The sequence below is a fragment of the Rhizophagus irregularis genome, chromosome 14 (assembly GCF_026210795.1).
Source record: "Rhizophagus irregularis chromosome 14, complete sequence".
In the NCBI taxonomy this organism is placed as follows: Eukaryota; Fungi; Glomeromycota; class Glomeromycetes; order Glomerales; family Glomeraceae; genus Rhizophagus; species Rhizophagus irregularis.
Window position 1 is genome coordinate 663,014 of NC_089442.1, and position 23,642 is coordinate 686,655.

The 23,642-nt window shown below is 25.6% G+C and overlaps 3 protein-coding genes across 3 annotated transcripts; 2 read left to right on the forward strand and 1 right to left on the reverse strand.

Moving 5' to 3' along the window:
* Nucleotides 1-528: 528 nt before the first annotated feature.
* OCT59_005852 (uncharacterized protein) lies at nt 529-3,005 on the reverse strand (the record flags this gene model as incomplete). The annotated part of the gene is made up of 7 exons (XM_066140882.1): nt 529-557; nt 641-705; nt 778-820; nt 886-1,052; nt 1,448-1,504; nt 1,580-1,782; nt 1,872-3,005. 7 exons carry the CDS (start codon nt 3,003-3,005, stop codon nt 529-531), a joined length of 1,698 nt encoding a protein of 565 aa, XP_065997726.1.
* Nucleotides 3,006-4,933: 1,928 nt separating this feature from the next.
* Nucleotides 4,934-5,495, forward strand: OCT59_005853 (uncharacterized protein; the record flags this gene model as incomplete). Its single annotated transcript, XM_066140883.1, has 2 exons — nt 4,934-5,386; nt 5,454-5,495. 2 exons carry the CDS (start codon nt 4,934-4,936, stop codon nt 5,493-5,495), a joined length of 495 nt encoding a protein of 164 aa, XP_065997727.1.
* A 12,935-nt stretch (nt 5,496-18,430) lies between these two features.
* On the forward strand, nt 18,431-22,522 carry OCT59_005854 (uncharacterized protein; the record flags this gene model as incomplete). Its single annotated transcript, XM_066140884.1, has 6 exons — nt 18,431-21,151; nt 21,221-21,420; nt 21,898-22,139; nt 22,225-22,270; nt 22,347-22,384; nt 22,470-22,522. The coding sequence occupies 6 exons, from the start codon at nt 18,431-18,433 to the stop codon at nt 22,520-22,522; spliced, it is 3,300 nt and encodes a 1,099-aa protein (XP_065997728.1).
* Nucleotides 22,523-23,642: the final 1,120 nt, after the last annotated feature.

Genomic DNA, 23,642 nt, shown 5'->3' on the forward strand with positions numbered 1-23,642 from the left:
CATATATATAATTTTTAAATTTTATTACTGTATTAATATTTATAGTTCGAGATTTCAATATTGAATGTCTCGTAAAAATATCATTATAAAGTGTGAATAGATATTAATTTTTGATGATAAAATATTACATATAAAACAACAATTCAAGTATTTTGAATTAGGCCGTGCTTTGGCTGCGCCACGTTATTAAGAATTTTGATTTTACTAAAATGTTTATTAAAATACTGTGATATGCTGAAGCAAGAAAGTGTTTCAGCTTCGTATTTGACTAAAGTTTATTAAATATAAAAATAAATATTTGTAATTATGCACCCTACTTTTATGTTTTGTAAGTAATATTAATATCCAATTATCGTTATACACGTTTAATACTTTAATATCTCTTAAAATAATATAAGTTCGCATAGCGTACATGAAAATGTAAAAAAAAATCAAATTATATACGAAGAATATTTATTCTATTAATTCGGATTTTTTTCATATCATCATTATCGTTTACACTTAACGGCCTGTGAGAGAAATCTTTTATTAAGTGGATTCAATTTTAATGTGCTTTCCTATTTTTTTAAATTAAAAAATGTATAAGAATTAAATAAATATAAACTCAATATTGATAACATTTAGTCAAATTAATATATACCACTATTTCCATAAGAATCGATTTCTAATTCTTCAAGATTTCGCTTTGTTCCGAGTATGTTTGAGCTAATAGTATTCGAATCATTTGAATTTAAGTTATGTAATGATAGACTAAAAAATTTAAACCTTAAATAGTACCTTTTAATACCTATGTCAAACTCTAGTTCTATTGAATTGTAATCTACAAAAAAAAATTTGATATATTCATCCAAGGATTTAATCATTTATTTACCATTTACTACTTACCTTTTGAAAAATAAGATGAACATCTAGAAATAAAAGATCTTAATAGTCTACTTGTATATATTGCACTTGGATGAGTTTTTCCATTAAATTTAGGACCAAGTTCCTTCAAATTTATTAACTCTTTTCTTTTTATTTCAGCTTTTTTGAATTGTTCTAAATCATTATTTCTAAATACCATTTATTCAAAATCTTACGAATTTCCGTTATAGAAGGTCTTTTTTCCGGATCAGGATCCCAACAACTTTTCATTAAATTAGCGTAACATTCAGGTGTATCTTTTGTAATTTCAGGTCGCTCTCCGTCAAGAATTTTGTAAATCAGATTGATATCATGTTCAACATTAGCAAAAGGTTTACAACCTGTCGTAAGTTCCCACATAATCATACCCACACAATAAACATCAGATTCTTTGGAAAATGTAGATCCTTTAAATATTTCTGGTGCGATATATGGTATCACCCCATATATTTCATTATTTGATGATACGCTATCTACAGGCTGAGATAATCCTAAGTCTCCAATTTGCCATTGATGTGCTTTATCGTATGATAAATCAATTAACATGTTCCCACTATGAAAATCACGATGTATAAATTTTGCATTATGTATTGTTTCGAGCCTAGAGTAAAAGAATAGGAAATTAACTAATTATAATTAATACTGATAAACATAATAAATATATAATTATAAATACCCTTTTGCAATTTGCCACAAAATACTTATTTTTCGTTTATCCCATGTAATATTTGTAAATTGCTCTCGTAAATATTTATGTAAATCTCCTCCCGATGCATATTGCATAACTAGAATATAATCATCAGAGTTGGGATCTTTTGTAAAACCATAAGTTCTAATAATATGACGATTAAGTACATAACAATGTTGATTCGATTTTAACTATAATTTTTGAGAGTAAAAAGGTTAAAATCAACCTATTTATTTTGCAATCATAATAAATAATTTAAATATTAATATATTGTATTTACCTCATCTAAAAAATGTTTACTAATTCCTTGAGAATTATTAAACTTTTTTAATATGACAGTTTCATTATTTCTTCTCTCTCTTACTAACCCTTTATTATAAATAGCTTCATTACTTATTGAACCATCTAACCAAGTCGCTTGATATATAATACCAAATCCTCCCTTTGCTATTTCTTTTACATTTGTAAATTGAGAATATGGTATCCATTCCATCAAAATTTCTGCTCTATTATTAATCATTCTATAAATAGAACTAAATAATGCAGTTGGGTGAAAGTATTTGTCAATATTTTTTATTGTGTCGGTAAATCTAGTTATTTCCAATCGATTGTGAATTTCAAGTCTTAAATTATCAAGAAAATCATCTAAATCGCTATTTCCGCTTCTAAATTTTTCTATATCAAAAATTATTGATGATACTCTTTTACACTTTTTACATTTTGATTGATTTGTAACGCCAAAAATAACATTTGTTGTTAAACAATATCTACATCCGGTATAAAATATTAAACAATTTTCACAATACTTTTGACAGTCTGATGTAAATTTTAATTTTGAAAAACAAGCTTGACAATTAAATAAATTATGCCACCATGGTAAATAAATAATTGGTATTGGTTTTTTAGACAAAGTTGATTCTGTATATTCGGAAGAAATTAGATAACAATCTGAACATAATACAAAACCATCATATGTTTTATGGAATGCCTTTCCACATAATTTACAATTTTTTTCACTAATAATCACATTATTGATTAAATTATCATTCTTATCTACATAATATTTAATATGATGATGGTATATTTGTTTAAAGCATAATATTTCTATGCAATTTCTACAGCATTCTTGAATATTTTGTGGTTCTTTTGTCATACTTATGTCATGTTCATTACATTCTAAGTTCCTTGTAAATATATATACATCTAAATATATATTTTTATCAGTTATATTAGTAAGGTAACCCGATAAACATTTTTTGCAGTATTTTTGATAATTGATTGTTGTCCTAGTATATATATCACCGCAACGAATACAATTTTCATCATCTCTATTGAATGAAATAAATGAAATCGGCACAGGGCTAGATTTTAATTTTGGCGTCGGATCCAAAGAATCATCATTTGTAAGCTCCATTTTATAATATTATATATAAGTAAGTACTGACAAATAATTAGAATTTTTACAACATATATATAGTTTTTTTCGATGATTCATTATTTCGGAAATTTAAAAGATAGAACTTTCTAAAAAGTATTTCCAAGATTTTTTTTATCAATATGCATGGAATTTCAGAAAATTCGTATGTCATTTGGAAGTACTTTATCGAAGGTTAGCTTTGTGATGATCACTTAATTAGTAAACACGTTACATAATTTACGGTTTACAAAACCGCTTGACTAAACAAGGTTAATGTTACATGATTCTAAATTGACAATCACTAGGAATGGGAGGATTTTCACGTGTAACTTTTCTAATTTTTTTATTCATGCCGAATGTTCTTCAGCTTATTAGCTTAATAAACTTTAAACGTTAACGTTCCAGTAATTTAAGAAGGTCTCGCTATTAAAGTTGTCATATTTTGGTAAATAGAATAATAAGACTTTTTTCAATTGTTAATGTAGAAAATTTTCATATTCCTTTATAAGAAAATACACTTTATATTCCTTTAGAAATCAAAAAAAAAAAATTTATTATAATATATTTTTAAACGAATGTATTATTTTATGTACAAAACTTAAATTTAATATAAAGCTGACCCAACAATGATCAAATATTAATATCTCAAAAATATCATATCTTTTTGCGAAAAATAAATTTTTTTAATATACTTCAGATTTTTTTAAAGAACAAGTATAAAATACTATTAGATAACCATCCTTTTTCTCCTTACAAAAGTAGTTTAAGTATAAAATTTAGCTAGTTTTTTTTTAAAAAAAAAAGTCATCAATCATCTAATGTCCTATCGATAAATGTCAGTTGTCCCAAATACTTAACTTTCATCAAAAAAATATTTAAATAATATTCAAAGCTTCGAATTATTGAAATTTTAACATACTGTATGTCATAAAATTTTAATACCTATCATCTTACAGTTTATATAATTACCTAGGGAATAAAAATGACGGATGTTAAGAAATTTTAAATTTAGGTTTTATTTTTTATTTGTTCATTCGATCATCATGATCATATAATATTACGTTAATTTTTAATAAAGTGAAGACTCACAAAAAGATATTGATTTGCTTTGATATCTTAACACTTTCTGCTAAAAGTTCACCCTTGTACGCTTTTTAATATTTATTTTTTTTTCATGTTTAGTTACATTTCATGTTTAGTTACACCATTTAATGGCTGGTTAAACAAAATTTCTATTTGTCGAAGTCTTGGGCGTAAAGTTTTACTTTTTACCTGCATAATTGTATGAAATTTAGTGTCACATGTCGATCAAACTATTAATTGACACATTTTACTATAAATACTATGGATATCATTTGATCTTTGTAATGCTAAGCCACAATCGTATAAACTTCCGGTTCCTAAAAACCGATTCCTATAAATTCAGGACCCCGAAAAATACATATGGAGGTCATAAATGATCGGCAAGATTTTGGCCTAAAATAAGCAACTTTTCAGGGCCGGAATTATGATAATGCTGGCCTGTATCAAAACGGACAATAAAATTTAGGCCGGCACTATCTAAAAAAGGCAAGATTTTCATGAAAATTTAGGTTCTTTTTAAGCAAACTCAAATGTGACCTTTTTATGTATTTTTCGGGGTCCTATAAATTCCAAGGTTCTTATAAAAAAAAAAAAATCAAATAACAGATAATACTTTTTCATTTTATTTGTATAATTTCTAACTATTTTTTCGTTTCTATCTATTTTTTTCATTAGTATAAATAAGCTGTACTTTTTATTTTTGGTTGTTTTCGGTATATTTTCGGTATTATTTTTTTTATACAAGTAAGATATCACCTGATCACAGTAATTCGAAAACGGCGATAAAAGTATTTTACTTTTATTTTTATTTTTTTTTTTTAAAATAAAAATTACTTCTAATCATGTCTTCTCAAGACTATGATATTGAATCTCAAAATGATGAAGTCGAATCTCAAAATGGTGATATTGAATCTCAAGACGATGATAGTGAATCTCAAGATGATAATCAAGATGATGATCAAGATAACGATATCGAATGTAAATATTGTGGTGAAAAATGTATATTTGATAATTGGTGTAAACCATGTCAAATAAATAATTTAAAACAAAATTTTACAAATTGGACCAGTGGAAATGAAAAAGTTGATGAATTAATTCAAGAAATTCAAATGAAAATTAATAATTATGATGATATAATAGTTGAATGGATACCACATAATCAGTTTAATAATATCAAAGAAATTAGCAAAGATGATTCCATTACGTTATATTCAGCATTATGGCCTAATAATAAAAATGTTACTTTAAAATGTATACATAATTCTCAAAATATTACTGATGAATTTTTAAATGAGGTACGAAAATTTTTAATTTCTTAATTTTTAATGATTCAATGATTTCTCTTTGTAATTCAATTTAAAGTGTTTTCATTATCATAATTTTTTTAATATTTTAACAGGTTAAATCGTATCCTATTGTTAATTATGAAAATAACAAAATATATGGAATATCTCAAGATCCAGATACAAAGGATTACATTATAGTACTTCAAAGTAATTACTGTGAAATCTGTGGTGAAATATACACGAATATATATGTTGAATGGTGCAAATCATGTCAAATAAATAACTTAAACCAAAATTTTGTAAACTGGAGCAGTGAAAATAAAAAAATTGATGAATCAATTCAAAGCATGCAAATGAATATTAAAAGTTGTCAAGACTTAATTGTTGAGTGGGTACCATATAACCAGTTTGATGATATCAAAGAAATAAACAAAGATGATTCTTCTACATTATATTCTGCATTATGGATGAATGGTCCATTAGAATATGAATATGATAAAAAGGAATATGAAAGGATCCCTAATAAAAAAGTTGCTTTAAAATGTTTACATAACTCTCAAGAAAACATCAATGAATTTTTAAAAGAGGTATGAAATTTTTGATTCATTATTATCTTCGTAATTCAATTTTTATTTATCATGATAACTTTTAATGCATATACATGTTGTGTTTTAATAGGTTAAATCATATATTATTGATATAAATAAAGATGAAATAATATATGGGATATCTCGTAATCCAAATACAAGTGATTATATTATTGTACTTAGAGATGATTATTGTGAAAGTTGTGGTGTAATATATTCAAAAATAGATTGTAAATGGTGTAAACCATGTCAAATAAATAATTTGAAACAAAATTTTACAAACCGAACCAGCGAAAACGAAAAAATTGATGAACTAATTCAAGAAATGCAAATGAAAATCAATAAACCTAGAGATATAATAGTTGAATGGATACAATATGACCAGTTCAATGATATCAAAGAGATAAACAAAAATGATTCCGCTATAATATTTACTGCAATATGGATTGATGGTCCATTAGAATATAGTTATGAAAAAGAACACTACGAAAGAACATCTAACTACCATGAGGTCATTTTAAAATGCTTATTAAGTTCACGAAATATTACCAATGAGTTTTTAAATGAGGTATGAAATTTTAATTTTTGTAATTTAACAATTTCTTTTTAATTTTAATTTTAATGTGCTTTTATTATAACTTATAAATATATATATTAATAGGTCAAATCATATACTATTACTATTAACAAATATGAAAATAACATACTTTTAATATACGGAATATCCCAAAATCCAGATACAAAAGATTATATTATCGTACTTCAAAATAGTTATTGTAAAAGCTGTGGCAATGTATGCGTATATAATTGGTGCCAATCATGTCAAATAAATAACTTAAAACAAAATTTTACAAACTGGACCAGTGGAAATGAAAAAGTTGATGAATTAATTCAAGAAATGCAAATGAAAATTAAGACAAGTAATGATTTAATAGTTGAGTGGATATTATATAACCAGTTTAGTGATATTAAAGAAATAAGCAAAAATGATTCTACTATACTATATTCAGCAATATGGAAGGATGGTTCATTGAATTATGATTATGAAAAAGAATATGAAAGAACACCTAACTATGAGGTCACTTTAAAATGCCTATTAGGTTCTCATGATGTTACTAATGAATTTTTAAATGAGGTGTGAAATTTTTAATTTTTTGTAATTAACCAATTTCTTAATAATTTCAATTTTTATGTTAACTTTTTGTATTTTATAACAGGTTAAATCATATTTTATCAAAGCAGATGAAAAAAATGATCCTAAAGTATACGGAATATCTCAAAATCCAGATACGAAAGATTATATTATAGTTTTCAGTGATGATTTTTGTGGAAATTGTGGTGAAATATATGCAAATATGAGAGAGAGGTGGTGTAAACTATGTCATAGAAATTATTTAAAACAAAATTTTGCAAATTGTACTAGCGGAAATGAGAAAATTGATAATTTTATTCAAGAAATGCAATCAAAAATTAGTAATTATGATGATGTAATAGTTGAATGGATTCCATATAATCAGTTTAATAATATTAAAGAAATAGGAAAAGGAGGTTTTGCCGTAATATACTCAGCAATATGGAAGGATGGTCCATTAGAATATGACACTTATAATGTGAGATGGAAAAGAACGCCTAATAAAGAAGTTGCTTTAAAAAATTTATTTAATTCCCAAAATATTAGCGATGAATTTTTAAATGAGGTATGAATTTTTCTCAAAATTAACTTATATTTTTCTGTATAATAATTTTCACTTTATATTTTTTTAGGTTAAAAAATATTCTATTGATAATGATGAAAATATTATTCAAATATTTGGAATATCCCAAAATCCTGATACAAAGGATTATATTATGGTTCTTCAATATGCAAAGGGAGGAGATTTTAATAGTTATATTAATAAATATATTGTAAATTGGGTTTGGCAGGAAAGATTATTTGCATTAGGAGATATTATTAAAGGGCTTAAAAAAATTCATAAAAATAATATGGTTCATCGTGATTTTCATACAGGAAATATACTGTCATCATTTAATGAATTTAATGAATATTATATAAATACTAAAAATCCTATTAGTAATATATATATATCAGATATGGGATTATGTGGAGAAGTTAATAATGTAGATAAAACAAAAATTTTTGGAGTTATGCCTTTTGTAGCTCCTGAAGTATTAAAACAAAAACCATATACTAAAGCAGCTGATATATACAGTTTTGGTATGATTATGTATTTTGTAGCAACTAGAAGACAACCTTTTGCAAATTGTGCACATGATAGTATTTTAATGATAAACATATGTAATGGAATTAGACCTGAAATAAATGAGCAAGAAGCACCAAAATGTTACATTGACTTAATGAAAAGATGTTGGGATTCAAATCCGGACAATAGACCAAGTGCTATTGAAATAGAAGAATTAATTAAATTATTTATTTCAAATGAAAATGAAGAAATTAAAAATCAATTTGAAAAAGCAGATGAATATAGAATAGCAAATTTATTATCTATTGAAAATGACCAATCAACTACTCATCCACATGCTTATAATATTTCGCGATGCCTTAATGATATTCCAAATTATGACAATATTTCAGTAGAAGTTTTTGATTTTACCGAGTAAATTAAAATGGTTTATTAAAATTTAAAACTATTTTATTTATACTTTCTCAATTTGAAAATGAAGATATTTACATATCATATTTTCATATTTTTATTTTTTTATCCATCTATTCAAGTTATAATAATATATATTCTTATTTATCTTTTTATTATTATTTTGTTTAACACTGATTATAGAGTATGTGTAAACTTTTTTACATGAATAAAATCAGTCTGTAATTGAACAATGAATCAACTTCTAATATAATATAATTTCAAATTTTACATGCGATGGACCCATAAAATTTTTTTCACTAAAGAATAAATGTCAATACATAATAACTACAAAAGCATAAATACGCCTAATTTTAATAAATTAATAAATTTATTTTCTTTATTTTGTTATCATATTTATCTTCTATAACTACCACATTGTTCCTTTTATCATATTTTGTCAACTCACATTTTTCTCATTACATAACTCAAAATGTTAGCAAGCATAAATCTCTCATGATTAAAATTTTTAGTGAAAATCGATATAATTGCTCGATTGTTGATAAAAAAAATAAATTGGGGCCTTTATATCAATGTTTCTTATGGTTAACACCTGGTATGATATCAAAATTCTTTTAAAATTTCCAGAAAAATCTGATATCATTCCAAAATTAGCATATAATTTTTATTTTATATTAAGCTTTACCGAATATTTCTGAGTTTTTAAAATTTGTAAAGTGTCCCGTACATAGAGAATGGAATCGATTCTAGCAAAATCGAATTGATCGAAAATTGAATTAAAAAATCGAATCTTTTACTATGGCGCAGTAATTTGATTATTTTTATTTTATTGAAATAGTTTTAAATTAATTAATTTGTTTTATATTATTTTTATATAAATTAATTTACTTACATTTAATTATTGCAACAGTAAAATTACTTTAATTTATATATTAATTAACATAAAAAAATAAATAGGGCGTTGCTAAATCTCACCGCAGATGATTTTTACTGATTAATTTTGGCCAGAATTATAATTTGGACAGAGTTAATTGTGACTTTTTTAGTTAATGGTTTAAAAGTGGTCAAATGTTACCATCAACTAGGGTAGTTGATGGTTAAAAGTAGTCTAAATGACCCTAAAAGTGGTCAAATATCCATCAATTAAGTATACAAACTTAACCATTACGAAATAGATTTTCCTAAGTAAAGTGACTTATGCAGTAAAGTTACACAAGATTTAACTGTATATTGCTTTCTTTCGGGCCCATTGGTGCAATTTTTGTACCACCTTGTAACTAAAAAAGTCAAAAACTTTTTTATTAGGTTACACAATTAACCTTGGCCAAATTATAATTCTCACCAAAATTAAGCGGTGAGAATCACCAGCAGTGAAATTTAGCAACGCCCATATAAAATAATAGATTTTTAGCCTATTAAATTGTTGTGGCACAAATTGAATTACGAATGATGATCAATTTTTTTTATGATGTATAGAATCGATTAGAATCGATTTAATCGAAATTGAAAATCGAATCTTAGAATCGAATCTCAAGATTCGATTAATCGTGATTAATCGATTCCAATCCCTACCCGTACATTGTGCATTTTATTTGTTATAAAAGCAAAGACGGTAAAATAATTAATCATATTTAGAGAGCTATAAATTTAAGTTAATACTGATAGATTATTATGTGATCCATTGGATTGTTATTATCATAAAGCTGATTTTTTATACCCTATTTATAGCATGGATAGTGAATTTGATTGCATAGTGTATGTAGGCATTTTTAATTTGAGAAGCGATATTCAACCACTCTCAAAGATTATGAATAATAAATACAACATACAAAATAGAGTATTCATCATTTTTTAAATTAATACTCAATTTCCACATAAACATGGATTGTTGGTGTTAAACAATTAATTTATTATTTATATTAATAAATCAATTGAGTTCAATTTTTTATAACATCTATTTTTATTTATTTTTTTCATTTTTTTTGTTTTTAGTTATGAAGTAAACTTTTGGCCAAATTATGACTTACCGTTGTGACACCAACAATTTTATAATTAAAATTCTACATCCACGTGACCGGTGACATTAAAGGGATGTGAAAAAATAATTTCGGGAGGCAAAAAAAAAAATAAATAAATATAAACAGTGAAAATGCGATGGGTGTGACGCTGGTGTTGAATATTTTTAGGTCACGTGGGGTTGAAAATTTGTGCCAAATCATGATTTATTATGTACAAGGTTTTACTTTCTGCAGATCATTTTCTTATTTAAATACTGTAATGCCAGTGAATTTATAAACTGTACCATATATAATGTTTAGTATTATATAGTTCCTATTATACATTATTAGTATTATTATTACTATGATACTTTAAGAGTATTGTTACTATGATAATCGAAAACGAATCATTATTATTATTCAAAGGGGTATTATTTGGAAAACAAAAACACAAAAAATATTTTACTGAATTTGGAATAGTAAAAAGGGGTGATTCGATTTTGAATTAAAGATCGACAATTTTTATTATTGGTATTACATTAGAACCAAGCATTTTATATTATATTGGAACTCGTGTCAATATTTTATGTTATTAAAATAAATGATTATCTTTGTAGTTCAAGGTGGAAACGTATTTATTACATGGGCTTGAACCCTACAATACCTGAAACAGGAGGAATTCTTTACGGAAATATTTTTCCGAAATTCTATTATAGTTATAACTAGGGTAATTAAGTACAAGTTAGTGAGCTTTTAAACATTATAATTTATTTAACTATCCCTTAAATTGTAAGGGTTAAAACTAATTTATATAATCTATGAAGTTTTAAGAGTTCACATTATTACATTATTAAATTATTAGCAATTTGATAATAAATATGGTGTAAACCCATTATTTTCAATTAGTAATTTGATAACAAATAATGGGTATGCACCATTTTTTTAATGGTTTAATAAAGAAATGGCATGAACCATTTCTTGTTAAATGATTAGATAATAAAAAACAAGTTTGCACCATTTAATTATTAAATCAATTAAAAACTGTGCAAACCTGTTATTTATTATTAAATTTTTTGTGGTCAGCTTGCATGTCCCTTGAATTGCTATTAAAATTTCAAACCGTAATATCTCAGCCAATAATAATCCAATTTTTATGATCTAATAACCATTAGATTTGTCTAAACAAGATAAATCTAATGAGCTATAAATTATCAGTTTCTGATCATTAGATTATAAGATAAAATTAACAGTACTTCAATTGATATCTTATAATAAATATTAATCTAATAATTATAAAATTATAACATTTGATTTGACTTAATAAGATGAATCTTATAAGTCAAAGATCAATAAAATCTGATCACTAGATAGTAAGATAATGTGCTCTAAAATTTTTTATATATGTATAAAAAAAAAAATATTTAATTTTATATATAATATAACATTACATCCTAACAGGTATAATTTTTCAAATATTTTAATACCATAATAAACAAATATTTTATTTTTTAAAAAAATTAATTTATTAATATTGCTACAACAACAGTTTTAAATAATCTTTGATTAATAGTATTAAAAATAAATATTTTTATGACACAGTAAAATTACAGTTTTTCTATATAAAACTCAAAATTAGCATTCTAAATCTACTTTTTAAGATTAATACATCTCATAATTTTATCATGCAAGATACATTAGGTTATATTCTTTTTATAAATCAATTTATTTTTACTATTATAACAATAGTTTTAAATAATCTTAATTATAGGTAAAATTAATTATTTTTATGGCGCAGTAATTTTACACACTTTTTACTTATAATTAGAATTATTTAAAACTATTGTTATAAGAAAATTCCCAATATAGCACCAGAGCAATTTATGCGATGTAATGATGGATCATTTGGTCCTGGGATTAATGCCAATGTTAATATATTGGATGGTTTAAATCGTTCATTCCTGGGTAAGTTGTAGGGTTGGATCGGTCCTAGCAAAGACCGGTCCTGCGTCGGTCTTGGGACCGGTCTTCACGGTCTTCGGTCTGAGATTTGGGGACCAGTCCGGACCGGGACCGATCACATGATTTTTTGTATCCAATAAAAATGAGCCAGATTTTTGTGCTCATCATCTATTTCTATTCTGGCGATTTTTTTTTATTGTTCCATTTTGAAATTTTCTAAATTTTCGAAATGATTTTATTTTAATAAAGTCATATAAAGTTTTAAACCAAACCTCGGAGTTTCACAAAAATGTTTCGTTATTACTATAATTGTAACTTCAGTTACAATTCTCGATTCCAATTTCTAATTTAAGTACTTCGCCATTTAATACAATTCAATTTCTTATTTAAATGAATTAAATCCCACGATTTGTTAACTGAACAATTCATCGTTTCTTACTTAAACACACACGCGAACTCAATTTATGTAAAACTATAATGAAGAAAAGTAAAGAATATTCAGAAGATGAATATAAAGATGCTACTGAATTTGAAGACGAAGAAGAAACTATGGATGATATGACTGAGGACGAACTTGTGGCTGAAGATGATGACGAACACGTGACTGAAGGTGAAGATGAGTTCGTGGCTGAAGATGAAGGTGAAGACAGAGACGAACTTGTGGCTGAAGATGAACACATAGCTGAAGACGAAGATGAGCTCATGGTTGAAGACGAACACATGGCTGATGAACATGCGGCTGATGAACACGTGGCTGAAAATGATGATGATAATGGAACTAGGCCTGAAGTTCCTATCCAGCGTAGTAAAAGGGGAACGCGATCTATTAAATCACGATCACGAAATAAAAGAGGTGAAAGAGGTGCTTCTAAGTCATCTGTATGGGATCACTTTGATACTAAAACGGCCAAATATCCTGGTCGTCCTGTTTGTAAAAAATGTAATGCTATATTTTCAGCTGAATCAGGAACTTCTACTTTAAGAAAACACTTGTCTTCTCACAAAATTGCAGCACTAAAACAACGCCAAAAAACTATGCATGATTACCGTGTTGATCCTCATCCCAAAAATGAACAGGAGGAACGTGAAAAGTTGGTTGCTAATTGGGTTGTATGTGATATTCAACCTTTTAATGTTGTTGAATGTGAAGAATGGCGGCAAATGATTGCCAAATTTGATCCGAGATATTGATTTCACAATCGACACACTTTGAAAGACAATGTTGTAAATTTATTTGTGGAAAAATTAGAAGTCGTTAAATTGGCGGTGCAACAAATTCCAGGAAAGATAGCACTAACTTCAGATATGTGAACAGCCTCAAATAGCTCATCATTTCTGAGTCTTACCATTCATTATGTAGATTCTTCTTGGAAACTAAAAAATTTCCTTCTTGATATTATACCAATCGAAGTTCGACATAGTGGATATAATATGGCGAATGCAATAATGGAGGTTCTTCGTAAGTTCGGTTTAGCTGAGAAAACTTTAGCGCTAACAACCGATAATGCATCCTCGATGGTTACTTGTGGCGAGTTTATAGTAGAAGAACTCGAAGAAGAATTTCGGAATCTAGATTTCACCCATTACCGATGTGTTGCGCATGTTTTGAATCTTGCGGTTAACAAAGGCTTAGATCTAATTAGTGAATCCGTTAAGAAAGTAAGATCTCTAATGTCTTACATTAAATCCTCTCAGCCAGTGCGTGACTCGTTAAAAGCACTATGTAAGGTGAAGGGAATCGATTATCTGGCACCCGAGCTTGACGTTAATACAAGGTGGAATTCTACCTTTTACATGTTGGAAAAGTGGAAAAAAATGGAACCGGCTTTGAATTTACTTGCCGCTGATGATTTAAATGTTCGTAGAAGGTATCTTGATGATGTTGATCGTATTAATATTGATGTAAGTATCCTTTCAGCATATCTTTCAATAACAATATTGCGAAAACTTACTATATTTTAATAAAATTAGGATACCATGGTTCTTTTGAGTCCAATCGAACGTGCAACCCGTCTTCTTTCAGCGTCCAGTTATCCAACTCATGGTGACGTTCGGTTCGTTTTTCTCGGTATCCAGGAGCATTTGTCTCGATATATTAATGATGAAAGTTTTTCGCAGCATATTGTGGCAGATGCAATTTATCAAAAATTAAGTAATTACTGGCCTATTATGAGCGAATCTTCACAAATCTCTTCATTATTAGATCCAAGGGTGAAATTTTCTGCATTTGAAGATGAAATCGAAAAAACTAATGCAAAAAATTTGATATTAAATTTGGCCGGATATGCTTTCTCGTTGTCGCCATTACCCGCAGAAACTACACCGGGAAATAATATTATAGAGACGCAAAGTTTTTTTCGAAATCTACGTAACAATACCGTTACGTTAAATTCGTTAGAAAATACCAACTCATCGGCATCTAGGACACTTGATAATGAAATGGAAAGGTATTTAGCAATACCATTAGAAGACCAGGTTGATCCCCTGCTCTGGTGGCAAGTTCGACAGGAAGAATTTCCGATTTTAAGTCGAATTGCACAAGATTATTTATGTATTCAAGCCACGAGTGTGGCTTCAGAGCAGGCTTTCTCAGTAGCCGGACTAACAATTTCACCACTGAGAAATAGACTGGATGCTGAAACGGCTAGAGTAACATTGTGTTTGAAGAGTTGGATCCGTGAAGCCATTTGTTAATAGGTCATTCGATGTATTTGTTAATTGATGTTTTTGAATTTAATGTATTGAAGTTGCTACATAATAAATAATAAATAAACTTTGAACATTTAAAGGAACTAATATTTATTTAAAATAAGAATATTATATTTATTGGATTTTTGTAAATTTAATAAATTTCAAATTTATTTATAATTAAATTGATTGATTGCATGAATTTTACGATATTTTTAATTAAATTGATTGATTAATATAAGGATTTGTGTGAATTTTTGCTTAAATTGATTAATACAAGCGGAATTTTACGTGAATTTTTACTAAATTGATTAATACAAGCGGAATTTTGCGTGAATTTTTACTAAATTGATTAATACAAGCAAAATTTTGCGTAATCGCTTACAAATTTTGCTAATTTTTTTTGATTAAACCTTTTCATTAATCAAGTGAATCGTGGGACAAATTTCCTAAATATAAATCGGTCCGGTCCCAGTCCGGTCCGGTCCAGGCTGAAAGACCGGTCTTTTTAGGACCGGACCAGACCGGGCCGGACCGATCCAACCCTAGTAAGTTGCAAATGATAGCAACAGTAAAAATAAATTGATGATTTATAAAAAGAATATAACATAATGTATCTTGCATGATAAAATTATGGGATGTTATATTGTAAAAACATGTAGTTAACATGTAAACGTAATTTTCATATTGAAATTGAAGAAATGCATTATGCCGATCTATAAGTAAAAACATTTGTTTTGCATAGCACAAAACTTTCTTGACTTTTATGAACTTTTTAATATTTCTGGAGCTATTAATTAAAGAGATCCCAAATGCAAGGATTATATGTAATTTTATCGGGGCTATAAATTTAACTAATCTTAAAAGTTTGATTTAGAATGCTAATTTTGAGTAATACATAGATAAACTTTAAAATCGCTAAAATTAAGCACGAAATTAAGGCGGGAGACTTATTCATTTATTACGTAAAGTCTGTAAATTTGCAATTAAGTGTAACTTTATTAGGGCTACAAATATAATTAATCTTAAAAAGTAGATTTAGAATGCCGTTTTTGAGTCATACATAGATAAACTGTTAAAATCGTTAAAATTAAGCACGAAATTAAGGTGTGAGACTTATCCATTCATTATATAAGTCTGTAAATTTCTAATTATGTATAACCTTATTAGGGCTACAACTTTAATTAATCTTAAAAGTTAGATTTAGAATACCAATTTTGAGTTTTATACAGAAAAACTGTAATTTTACTGTATCGTAAAAATATTTATTTTTAATACTATTAATCAAGATTATTTTAATTAGAAAAATTAATTTTTTTGATTTTTTAATTACAACAACGTCAAGTTTGACGTTTTTAATTAGAAAAATTTTTATTTTTTATTTTTTAACTACAAAAACGTCAAGTTTGACGTTTTTAATTAGAAAAATTAATTTTTTTTATTTTTTAATTACAAAAACGTCAAGTTTGACGTTTTTAATTAGAAAAATTAATTTTTTTTTGATTTTTTAATTACAAAAACGTCAAGTTTGACGTTTTTAATTAAAAAAATTATTTTTTTTTGATTTTATAACTACAAAAACGTCAAGTTTGACGTTTTTAATTAGAAAAATTAATTTTTTTTTGATTTTTTAACTACAAAAACGTCTTTGACGTTTTTAATTAAAAAAAATTATTTTTTTTTATTTTTTAATTACAAAAACGTCAAGTTTGACGTTTTTAATTAAAAAAAATTAATTTCTTTTGTCTTTTTAATTACAAAAACGTCAAGTTTGACGTTTTTAATTAAAAAAAATTAATTTTTTTTGTTTTTTTAATTACAAAAATGTCAAGTTTGACGTTTTTAATCAAAAAAAATTATTTTTTTTTGATTTTTTTAATTACAAAAACGTCAAGTTTGACGTTTTTAATCAAAAAAAATTAATTTTTTTTGATTTTTTTAATTACAAAAACGTCAAGTTTGACGTTTTTAATCAAAAAAAATTAATTTTTTTTGATTTTTTTAATTACAAAAACATCAAGTTTGACGTTTTTAATCAAAAAAATTAATTTTTTTGATTTTTTAATTACAAAAACGTCAAGTTTGACGTTTTTAATTAAAAAAATTAATTATTTTTGATTTTTTAATTACAAAAACGTCAGGTTTGACGTTTTTAATTAAAAAAATTAATTTTTTTTGATTTTTTAATTACAAAAACGTCAGGTTTGACGTTTTTAATTAAAAAAATTAATTTTTTTCGATTTTTTAATTACAAAAACGTCAAGTTTGACATTTTTAATTAAAAAAATTAATTTTTTTTGATTTTTTAATTACAAAAACGTCAAGTTTGACATTTTTAATTAAAAAAATTATTTTTTAATTACAAAAACGTCAAGTTTGACGTTTTTAATTAAAAAAATTAATTTTTTTGATTTTTTAATTACAAAAACGTCAAGTTTGACATTTTTAATTAAAAAAATTAATTTTTTTGATTTTTTAATTACAAAAACGTCAAATTTGACGTTTTTAATTAAAAAAATTAATTTTTTTGATTTTTTAATTACAAAAACGTCAAATTTGACGTTTTTAATTAAAAAAAATTAATTTTTTTTGATTTTTTAATTACAAAAACGTCAAGTTTGACGTTTTTAATTAAAAAAATTAATTTTTTTGATTTTTTAATTACAAAAACGTCAAGTTTGACGTTTTTAATTAAAAAAATTATTTTTTTTTGATTTTTTAATTACAAAAACGTCAAGTTTGACGTTTTTAATTAAAAAAATTAATTTTTTTCATATTTTAATAAAATGATCGACATATTATTAAAAAATGTTGATTTATTCATGATCTGTCAAGTTAACATTCTTTTTGAGCAGCACAGTTAAACTCTGCGCAAAAAGTTTCTGTACATGTACATGTACATGTTCATGTTCTTGCTCTTGTACTTGTACATGTATATGTACAGAACTGTACTAATACTTAAGATTAAATTGAGAGTTTTTTACGAAAAAGGCAATTTTTTTTGTATCCATGGCAACTATGCATGTGGATGATTTTCAAAATCGGAATAGAAAATTTAGGTGAAAATCTGACCAAAATGAAATGATCAACCAAAATTTTTGCCTTTTAGAGTAAAAAATCGCCTAAAAATCCTACTTGGGTGTTAAATACCTTCATAATTTTAATTTCTCGAAATTTTCTTCCTTCATTATTCAATAAATAAACTATATCATGAAAAATTCTTTCAATCCTACACCAAAATTAAAATCCAGTCCTGTGCCAATTTTGTTCATTCCTTTTAATAGTTCCGAAAATAAGTGTAAATACTGCAAAAATGAATATTCTCGGACAAAATCTAGACAAAAATATTGTAAAAATTGCTTATTTGATTATGTTAATGATCTGACTGACAATAATTTATACTTGGATGTTATATTTTATAGAAATGTAGTTCGATGTATAGAGCATAAGGATTCTGATACACAAAGTATTCAAGAATGGTGCAATAGTTGTTTTAAAATTTTACATTTTAATCAGATATTTATATATTGTTTCGATTCAGATTATTTTGGTAGAAATGAGCTTTATTTAGATTATTTTGATACCAATGATAAAAGAATTAAATGTAAATTATGCGGACATGAGAAATTTTATTATATGAATTTGTGCTCAAATTGCTATTTTATTTCTTCTGAGTGGATAGAATCAACTTTGGTTAAAAAGCCTATTCCGATTGTTTATTTACCTTGGTGGCATACTTCAAATGGTTGTTTAACTTGTAAACGGGACTTGGAATATAAATCTGACTGTCAAAAATGGTGTTCATATTGCTTTATAATTTATACAGGGTGTAGATATTGTTTGACAACAAATATTATTTTTGGAATTACAAATCAGTCTAAATGTAGAAAATGTAAAAGAGTTATTGATATTGACGTCACAGGCATTGAGTATAATTTAGAAAAATTTCTTGCCTTTACTAGTAGAATATTCATTGTTAATTATATGAATAATATTGAACAAGGGTCAAATTTAGTGAAATTAGTATATCAATTTATGCAGAAACTTGAATATCATGATTTTAATCCCATTAAAGCAAATGGACAAATTCGATTTATTTCCTTTAGTAGTAATAGGGTAAAATGTAATTATTGTGGAATGGGATATTCTTCAACGCTCTTATTTGAACAAAAGTATTGCAAATATTGTTTGTATTTGTATCTTTATGACTTAAATGACAATAACGTATGTCTAGATATGCATATAATAAGTAATACTAGTAATACTCATTGTACTAAACATGAATCAGAAAATATTGAATCATGTACACAAAATATTCAAAAGTGGTGTATGAACTGTTCAGAGATTTTATATTTTAAGCAAATAGTTACAAAATATTCATTTGATATGAATTATTATTATGAAAGACAAAATGAAATAATCAAATGTGAAAAGGATTGTACACTATGTGGTCAGCAAAATTTATTAATCAATACTGAGTTTAGTTTGTGTCCAAATTGTTACATAATTTCTTCTGAATGTATAGAATCTACTTCATCCAAAAAATCTATTCTAGTTATTTATTTATCATGGTGTTATAATATTGAGCAATGTATAGTTTGTTCAAAAAGTTTACTCTCCGAGACATCAGATGATTGTCAAAAATGGTGTTCAAATTGTTTTACAATTTATGCTAGATGTAGATATTGTTTAACAACAAATATTATTTTTGGACTTACAAATCAATCTAAATGTAAAAAATGTGAAAGAATATCATTTATTACTATTGACACTAAAGTTATTATGGAAATTTTTATTGTTTCCACAAAACATAATACTGATAATCACAATCTGATTGAAAAATATGTTAAAAATAATAATATTTCCAATCCATTAAAGATATACAGTTTTATAAGTAATCTTTTTTATCTTGATGCAAAATATATTACATATTCAAATTTAAAAAATAATGAAGACTTTTTTATAGAATTTGTATTTATTCCTCATTATAATAGTAATATGTGTCGCAATTGTGGAAGAAAGTATTCTGTGACACTTTTATTTGGACAAAAATATTGTAAATATTGCTTATATTGGTATATTAAGTTTACAAAGTTTACAACCAAAAATATGATGGATGTACATATAATTACAAACAGTATAAAATGCACTGAACATGAACCAAGAACTTTGGATTTTTGTACACAAAGTATCCGTGAATGGTGTATAAATTGTTCTGAAATTTCATACTTTAAACAGATTATTACACAATATTCATTTGATATGGAAGAACGAAGTAAAATGATTCAAGGTGAAAATTGTAATCTGTGTGGAAATCTAATTGATCGACAAATTTCTTTCATGTGTTTGGATTGTTATTCAGTTTCTTCTGGATATATAGAATCAATTTTAACTAAAAAAAAAATTCTAATTCTATATCTACCTTGGTGGGATACTTCTAGTTATTGTATAACTTGTGGAGAATATTTTAAATATAAATCTTACCGTCAAAAATGGTGTTTACATTGCTTTATAATTTATAATAGATGTAGATATTGTTTAACAACAAATATTATTTTTGGGTTTACAATCCAATCTCAATGTATAAAATGCAAAAGAGTGGAGCCTTTTAGTATTAATGGAAATCATAATATAGATGAATTTCTTGATTCTACTATTGATACTAATGATGAGATTGCTAAATATATGAATAATACTGATGACCCATTAAAAATATATGAGTTCATTAAAAATAAAGTTAAAGTTAGTTGCAAAAATATAAAAATGATTGAATATTCTGAAACTGAAGATTTTGAAAGAATAGCAGAAGGAGGATTCGGTATTATTTATAAAGCAACTTGGAATAATAAAAGTTTAGAATCATATAGTAGTATTGTTGCTGTAAAAAAATTTTTAAATTCACAGGATATCAGTAAAGATTTTATTAATGAGGTAAATATGTGTTAATCTTTTATTTCTATTACCCTAATTAAATTAACCAATAACCACCTTATATATTAGTTAAAATCATTTGATCAATATCATAATAGATTTGAACATATTATTAAATATTATGGCATTACACAAGATCCTGAAACACGAGACCATATGATAATAATGCAATATGCAGATGGAGGAGATTTACATAATTATTTACAAAAGTGCTTTAAAGATATTACATGGAATGACAAGTTGGCCATTATATTAGAAATTTCAAGAGGGTATTTATTTATTAATTATTATTAGTTATTATTATATAATGTTAATTAACTTTATTTGCTTTGTTATAGAGTTGATTGCATTCATGAAGAGAATTATTTACATAGAGATTTACATAGCGGAAATATATTATCAGTCAAAAATGAACATTCTACAAGTCATAAATGGCACATTGGAGACTTAGGATTATCACGCCCCGTAAATGTAATTTCATCAAATAACAATATATATGGAGTAATACCTTATGTTGCTCCAGAAATATTTATTGGTAAAGCATTTTCAAAAGAATCGGATATTTATAGTATGGGTATGATTATGTGGGAATTAACTTCAGGTTGTAAACCTTTCGCTGATTCTGAACATAATACTGATCTTATTCTTGAAATTATTGATGGGAAACAACCTGAAATAACAAATGATACTCCTGAATGTTTTGCTAATTTAATGAAAAAATGTTGGGATTCTGATTCTTCAAAAAGACCAGTTATAAAAGAAATTCGAAAAACTATTGGTATGTGGGTGCATAAGATAAAAGATATTGACCAATTTTGTGAAGCTGAAACAACAAGACTAAAATTAATAGAAAAAAGGAAGCTTGGCCCTGAATATGCTGTAAAAACTCACCCTGGAGCAATTTATACTAGTAGATTATTAAACTTTTTAATTTCTAGTTCATCATCCATTAGTTCATCATCAACAACTTCATTTAATACGAAACAAGGTATTAATTTTATTATATTTATAATTAATTATTTTGAAACACTAACGATTTATCAAAATTTTCAACTACATTTTTTATATTTTAGAGTATATTTCAAAAGAATTTGAGTATGATATTAATGATGCTAAATGGTATTAATATAATTTGAATAGTAAAAAATTAAAACAAATATTAATGCAATTATTAATTTAAAATATTTATATTTAGGTCATCTTCATTAGACTCAAAATCTCCAACAAAGCAAGGTATGTGTAAAATTACAAAAAATAAAACTTCAAAAATTTAATTGAAACTTATTATAGTACAATTCTTATTTTTTATATTTCTTAGAGTATATTTCAAAGAAAAGAAAATTGAATTTAATATATGATGATGCTCGATGAATTATAAATAGAAAAGATTAAATAAGTACTAATGTAACTAATATAGCTATCAATTTACAACGTATATGTTTGGGTCACCTTTACCAATTTTTCAAAACTAGTTAAATATTCAACGTCTTGTAAATTCTTCAAGAAAGTGTAAAATTGCAAAAATGTAACCAAAATACAAAATAGACTTTACGAATTATCTAAATGTTAGGCTGGGAAAATTAGATTCTCATAAAATTTTAAAAATGATACGAGGAGGGCGGTTTTTTTTTATATTGAATTTTTTTAATTTTTTTATATGTATTTTTTTTTATTGTATATCATATGATTATCACGAAATAAATTGATATAAATTATATAAATTATAAATCATCAGCTCATTTAAAAATGTAAAATATCTTCCGAATCAGTTTTTGGCTGGGAAGGACTTTCAGTTGAGGAAAATATGAATATTGATGAATTTTATCAAGATGTGGTTAAGTAAGAGGATTATGGGATAATAAGATATCACAGCAATTTTTAGTCATACGAGACTAAGTGAAAAGGAAAAGATAGGGTTAAGATTCCGGACATTTGATAAAATTATTAGTCCGAAATGTAACTAAGATAACTAAGAACTATAAAACCTTTTTATTAAAAAAATCTCTTCAAAAACATGTCATCTCAAGATGATGTCGTATGTTGTTCTTGTTAAATGTTAAAACATTTAACTAAGTGACAATAGCGCTTAAAATGTAGTTATTAATTCCACTAAATATTTTCTGTATTAAGTCAACCTGGCTATCTATTATGAGTAAGCTTATTTATGCTATTCTTTAATTGTAATTAAGTAATTCAGATCGGTAAGAAGATTTGTTATTAAATACTTTGAGAGGAGTAAGAAAAGCAGTAGTTTCAGTTGAAAACAGTTTCTTCAGTCGAATTATTTAATCCAATTAATAGAAAGACCGTTACATCTTTATCAATAGAAACAAGATTTACTTATTACACTTCTAAACCATGAAAATCTGATCAGATATGCAAGAATTTAAAATAGTTCATTTTATACCAGATGAATTATATGATCAGAACGCTCAAATAATTGTTATACGAGAAAAACAGTCAATACAAATAATATATATATTTTATTGAT